Source organism: Apis dorsata, unplaced genomic scaffold, assembly GCF_000469605.1.
Source record: "Apis dorsata unplaced genomic scaffold, Apis dorsata 1.3 scaffold_370, whole genome shotgun sequence".
Taxonomy (NCBI): domain Eukaryota; kingdom Metazoa; phylum Arthropoda; class Insecta; order Hymenoptera; family Apidae; genus Apis; species Apis dorsata.
Genome location: NW_006263634.1, coordinates 5,030 through 11,932, shown reverse-complemented (window position 1 = coordinate 11,932; position 6,903 = coordinate 5,030). Strand labels below are relative to the sequence as shown.

Here is a 6,903-nt window from a genome sequence, read left to right as displayed (position 1 = left end):
CGTAAAAAAAAAAAAAAAAATCTCCCTACGACGAAAGGCGGCTGCAGGAAACCCGTTTCGTTCGCTGCACCCAAAACGAGGTTATCTCGGTTCTCACCGAGCCGCGCGTGCACCACGCGTGTAATTTCGATATTCTGCACAATTTCTGCCGTGTCGACATCGGCCACGACCCTTCTTATCCCTTCTCATCTCTCCTTTTTTTCTTTCTCTCTCTCTCTCTCTCTCTCTCCCCCCTCTCTCCGTAAGCCGCGTACCGTTGCAACAGTAACCGAGAAGAGAATTCCGTTTTCGACGTTTCGAATGAAAACACGCCAACTATCTTTCGAGAAAATGTAATCATTGTAATTTTCTCGTTTCGTTTCATTCATTGACGACGAGAAAGATAGATGTTAAATTAATAAATATATATTGATACTTGTTAAATCGATATTATTGTATCGTCAGTTCATAAATTTTTCCAAATTTGTAAACTCTAAATACGCGAGATATTGGATTTTTAAACCTCCTCTCGAGGTTTCAAATGACACTTTAAACGGCAATAGACGGGAAACAAAAACTGTTCCTCTCGTGGGGGAAAATCGATAGTTCTCGAGTGTTAATCGTTATTTTGAAAAGAAAAAGTTTTCTCTCTCTCTCTCTCTCTCTCTCTCTCTCTTGAAAATGTTTTTCTCTCAAACATTTCTCGCTTTTACGATTCGTTGGCTTTAGCTGCCATTAATCGAGAGAGTATACAAGATTGTTTCTAAATTCGACAAGCTTGAAATAAAATTGCAAAGCGCGTCAACTTTGTAACGTTTACGAGTTTTTTTTTCTTGTTAAAAAACGAGGATCAACAGACGATTTCGACAAAGGAAATTGTGGGATTTTTTTATTTTTGTTTTTATGGAAATGTAAAACCGTAGAAAACATTGGTTTAATCAACCATCGTCTATCAAATTTCCTTTTTTGATAAAATAAGATAATATTTTAAAAAAGAGATACGAAATATTCAACGAGCACGAGAATATCTATTGATTTGTTATTTATTGAGAGAGAAACGAATATATAAAATTATAAATACAGCATTGGACAAGACAGATCTCTCACAGAAAAAAAAAATTTGCGAAATATCCTTGACTCCCAACACCAATTATATCAATTTCACGGTATAATTTCAGATAAAAATTTCCATTTAAAAGTTAAAAATTACAAATTCAAAGAAAGATATTTTTTAAAGAAAGGAATCTCGTATTATTCAAAAAACGTTATAACAACAATTTTTAGTCAAATCGAAATAAAATATTATTCTAATTTACGAGCAATTTGCAGACAAAAGAGGGAAGGAAGATAGAGTGGGAAACGAGACATGTCCGGTTAAAAGGATCACAAAGAGAAAAAATCGAGTGCAGTGCACTCAAGTGAAGGAGAATAAAAAAAAAAAAAAAAAAAAAGAGAGAGAAGAGAAAAATGTTTCTGGCGCACTGAGAAGAAAAACAGGGACGAACGAGACAAAGCGTCGTAATTTTTCGGCAACAGCTCGCGAATATACGAGTTTTGCTGATTCTTTCATGATTTTTCTCGCTATCATGATCCATCGATCGCGATCGAGTACGTGCAAGCTAGCGATAGCTTCGAAAAACGAAAAGATTTTTGAGCAATTTTTTTCAAGCCACGAATAAAGATTAATTTTGAAAGTGTATTTTCTAAATATTTTTTTTTTTTTTTGTACAGGAATTATGGAGAGTTTTGAAATTTTTTTTCTTTTAATTCAAATGAAAAATTTGGAAACGTGTATTAACATGTATTTATTCGATTGCGTTATTGAGGAGGAACAAGTTTGAAAAAATATAAGTAAGAAAGGAAATTCGTTCGGAAATATGTATGGAAGATAGTGGAGAAAATTGGTTTCGCATTTTTATGGTATACAGAAATATGGGTCACGAAGAAAGAAGATAGATTGAGAGAGAATTTTATGACGTTGAGGAAAATAAGTGAAATAAAACGATATTGATATAGTTATTTGTTGAGGATTTCATCTTGTTTTTGCATCTTTTTTCCCTTTCTCTTCGAGAGTTTAATTGGAAATAAAGTTTTAGAGTGTGAAATATGAAAAAAAAAAAAAAAAAAAAAAAAAGATAATATAGCCTAGTTTCCAGTTTTTGTAATTTAAAAATAAAAAAAATGAAGGAATGAATAAAGCAAAAGATGATATAACCTAGTTTCCAGTTTTTGCAATTGAAGAATAAAAAAAAGAGACAAGAAATTAAATGGCCCATTACATTTTTTTCCAATATTTAATAAATAAATTCTTTCGTTTAATTTATTTTTTCTTCGATCCAAAAACTATTTAATCCTTGCTCTAATACTCCAAAATCTCCGGATGTTAAAAGAAAAAACTTTTGTATAAAATCATTTTTATATCATTTTCCTTATCTTCTACAAACCTCTACAAACATTAAAAAATAAATATTCCAAAATCTTCAAAAAAAAAAAAATACACAGGATTTCACAATATGTTCTCCCAACTGTTCCAAAATCTCCACTTAAATACTACTACGTTCAAATTCCTCCTCCCCCTCAAAAAAAAAAAAAGAAAAGAAACGCGATACGATAAAATCACTTTGACAATAATTTTCCTTACCTATAACTAAAGAACAAGTATTCCAAAATTTCCAATTGCATAACATCCCCGATTGTGTTACAACTCACTGGAACCAAAGCACCACGTAGTCTCTCCGTAGGATCGGTCGAAAAGTTCGAAGCGGGAGGATCGTGTGCACCCATCGCTAGTGCAACGCACGGAGGAGATGGTTGGGTGCAACGAGCGAGCGCGCGGGCGCAAGTATGTACGTGTGAGTATATACGTGTGTGTTGTACGTGTGCACGCGCGCGCCGACTGGGTAGGTGCACCGCCACGGAGGAGAGTAAACGCAATAACTGTATCTCTGGTCCAGGGGGTCACTGTTCCACGACGAGTCCGCTCGACTGTTCTCGGCTTCTTGCCTTATACACGGTGTCCTCGAAGCATCGTGCGCTACGGGGGGGAAAAGAGCGCGGGGAACCCGGTTTTTTTTTCAGTTTAACGCGAAAAAATAATGGAAGGACGATGATTTTAATCGTTGATTGGTTTTATTATTTTCCTTTTTTTTTTATATTTGATCAGTGGATAAAATTTAATTGAGTTTTAAAATTTTGTTTTATAGCGATACTTGCGTTTCTTGCGTTTTTTTTTTTAATTTATTTGACGGTCATATCAGAAGAATTTTATTTATAGATCTTATTATCTTCTATTTCTTTTTCTCTCTCTCTCTCAATAAGAGGACTAATATTTGATTTGCATTTTTAAAAATTTCGTCGTTTAAAAATATATTTGTAATAAAGAAGATGGATCGTAATTTGCTGATACCGAGTGAGAAAAAGTATTTATCGTAGAAACGTGTTTAAAAATATAAGCAGGCTTGGAAAATAAATAACATTACGGCATAAATGTATGTATGTTATTGTTAGACATATCTTGAATAAAGGTTGACGTAATTTCTCACGTTAAATCGTGAAATAGAATAATATTAAATCGTCCAAACCTCGGTCGTAACAATATCGCAAGAAAGAAAAAATTTCGTGCCTCTAAATATCACAAAGTTATAATTTCTCTGGAAATACTTTCGCGATAGTGGGAGACGAGAGATTCTTCTCTTAAATTTTTTTCCGCGCTTTCAAGCATTTCCAAGTATCCTATTACTGGGATATGCCCAGAGAAACGTTTCTTCGATCGAAGATCACGTTTCAAGATTCGTTTCTTTAATTTCCTCGAATCTTCAATCTTTTTGAAACTTCAACGTATTACATCGAATGTGGAAGACAAATCTCGAAGATATCTCGAGATTTTGAGCTATCATATATCATATATCACCTTCTTCGATTTACAATCCTCACTATTCCCTTTCTTCTTTTTCCTTTAGAATTACCAATTTTTTAAATATTTTCTGGAAGATTTTATAAAATTTATACATTTCGACTCAATATTTCCAAAACACTCTCGATACATCTCTGCAGCTGGGAGAAATTTTCCTCCGATAAATAAATAAATTCCACTCTCCGCTCCGCGAAATCCTTCGAGTGTGCACCGTTATTTTTCCACGGGTTGAACGAGAGGATCCGTGCTCGTTCCGGATCGATACCCGTTTGCCCCAGTTCGGCCACCCTTGCTTCTCGAAAAGTGAAAACAATCAGATGTCCACATGTCCCTGGCCACGTCGTTTCCCTTTCACTTCTTACCACCGGACCCGCGCCACCCTTAGCAAGAGCGCACCCTTTCCCTTTCGCTTTCCCTGTCCGGTTTTCCGCCACAATGAACCGACACCTACTAGAAAAGGGCCTGGACGCAATGTTTATTCGTTATTTTTTTTTTTAACGTGTTCCATCTTGAAATTGTCTAACAGTTGATTAATTACTTTTTCCTCCATACATGAAATTAAATTATTGTCAACAAATTTTAATAACAATATTCATTGTGTATGATGAAACATTAATATCACGTTTAATATTATTTTTCTCGATTTGTAGTTAGAATTACTTATTAGAGGAAAAAGTAATGTTAGATCCATAAGCATAATTTTAAAGATAAATTGATCGAAGAATAAAAACATCGAATTCTTCTCACGAACGATGCAGAATAATGCTATAAGATATCATCTTCTTCGATTCACAATCCTCACTTCCTATTCCCTTTCTTCTTTTTCCTTCGATGCATAGAATTATCAATTTTTTAAATATTTTCTGGAAGATTTTATGAAATTACATTTCCAAAAACACGACACAGCTACAAGATTAATAGATGGAGATTGTAATTAAAACGAAAAGGAAAGGGGGAAGAGAGAAGTTTTTTTACAGAATTTTCTCCGTTCTTTTTCCAATCGATTTAGCAAAATTGATCCGGTCGCGCGTGAATTCGCGCGAGCGCGCTGCTCCTCCACACCCCGTTTTCCAACCCCCGTCCGAAGGGTCCGTCCACAACCATACCACCTTCTCCCCCGTTTTTCTTCTTCCTCGTTTTTTTTTCGCGCGTGCTTCCCCACGGTTTACCCGGAATAATGACCCAATAACACAGCTGACCGGGATTTACGTTCACAGCCCGTGAACTGGATCCGCAAGGCGAGCGTGTTAACGAGTTGCCGGGAACAATGGGATACACGGAGAGAAATCGGCCGCAAAAATTCCCGTTTGAATATTCCGCCGGGCTTGGAGTAATAGTAATAAATTTTTATGAATTATTATATTTTGGGGAAGAGAAATAACGGATGGGATAGATTAAAAGTAGCGGGTATAGTATCGATTTTGGAGCAATGATTATTCGATTTTGAGAATCGTGTTAACGATTCTTCGATTGAAATAAATATTTCGTTTATTATACGATATTATTCATTTCCTTATTAAATAACAAACTCGAATAATCTCATTCGCCACATTTTCGAATAAATATCTTCCGATGGGATACATATCGATGTACATATGTAACTACATAACACTATATGTAAATAAATAATCAAAATAAATAGCTCTACTACGCTTGTTCGATTTCTCAGAACGAGAAACGAAAATAAATAAACGAAGCTAAGCGTATCGACAGGTAAATAGCTCTCGTTTACCAAACACGATAATCGTCGCGCACACCTTTATCCTTTCCAATTCCCTTGGACAGACGGAATATTTAACGTATAACATATCATCATCGTCGTCATCATTGTGCGCGCAATCTGCCCACGAGCCTGAGAGCGTCATCGTTTCTGAGACATTTTCCTGAGAAAACCTAGGATAGAGAGAGAGAGAGAGGGAGCGACGATGGTGAAAAATCGGATGGAACGCGGACACGATTGGGAAATGGGCGGCAAACATCATCGGTAAACGTGGTGACGCCATTGATCGAGCGGTGGTTATGGTAATCTCGGCGTTGCAAAAGAGAACGGGCAACGTCGCTTCGAAGGGGACAGCACCCGATTTGTCCATGGGCGCCTTTTCACCCGCCGTCGGGAAATTCGATTTTTGCATAAACACGTGGGTTCCGCTGGCGCGTGGGCGGATCAGACCGACGTGGGCGATCGCAGCGCGATTACGGTGTTCGATGATGCGTCATCCTCCTCGACACGCTCGATCCCCTTTCGAACGCGGAATTCGGACCTACTACTGTTCCGGGAAACAAGTAGTGTTATTACGCTCTTCTCAGGAGGAGGAGAGTTTCGAGATAGATTTTTTCCATCATTTTTCTTGCCACGTTTTAGAGAAATGTGGAATCCCGAAGAGAAGAGTGTTTTGGACACTTTTGAAACTTTGGAATCGAGTTGGAACGAATTTTTGCTTTCTTTGACGGTTTCTAGAAAATTGGATGTTGCGCAAGAGGTAAAGAACGAAGCTCTCTGTAGGTTTTTCAAATTGAAAATTATAAATATTTTCATCGTGATTCAATTTTAATTATTCATTTGGAATATTCGTTTTGAAGAAAAAATAATCTTTCAGATATATTCTTCATATTTTAGAATTTTATCATGCATTGCATCTACGTATATTTACGTGTTCGTGAAAAATCATCGAAATTTCCCTAATCGAAGGGGATGTTATTTTTCACTCTCCCTTCTTTTTTCTTCTTCTGCAATAACAATCACGCTGAACAACTCGATAACGCGTTATCACCGCCCAAAGCGAGCCACAAATCAAACAACAAAGCTTTTGCCCGCCAAGTATTCTTAGCTTCTCGATAAAAAAAAAAAAAAGAAAAAAGAAGAGAAATGCGGAGTTACGAGAGTGTCGTTGCAAATAAATCGCAACAACGAGACTCGTATTTTTTCGCTGTAACGCGATCCTGTTTTTTCACTTCTTCTTCTTCTTCTTCTTCTTCTTCTTCTAAAGGGTGATAACAACTAACCCGTGTAT

The 6,903-nt window shown here is 36.4% G+C and overlaps 1 protein-coding gene across 2 annotated transcripts in view; it reads right to left on the bottom strand.

Moving 5' to 3' along the window:
- The window catches only part of LOC102675736 (ABC transporter G family member 22), a 45,722-nt gene that overhangs the window by 36,429 nt on the left and 2,390 nt on the right, over positions 1-6,903 (bottom strand). The window contains exon 1 of one of the 2 annotated variants that reach the window (XM_006618691.2): positions 2,621-2,889. The exons of the other annotated variant lie outside the window; for it this stretch is intronic. Coding sequence (XP_006618754.1) covers positions 2,621-2,763 — 143 coding nt within the window. The 5' untranslated portion in view covers positions 2,764-2,889. Of the gene's footprint in view, positions 1-2,620; positions 2,890-6,903 lie in introns of those variants that run through there. 2 annotated transcript variants of the gene reach the window in all.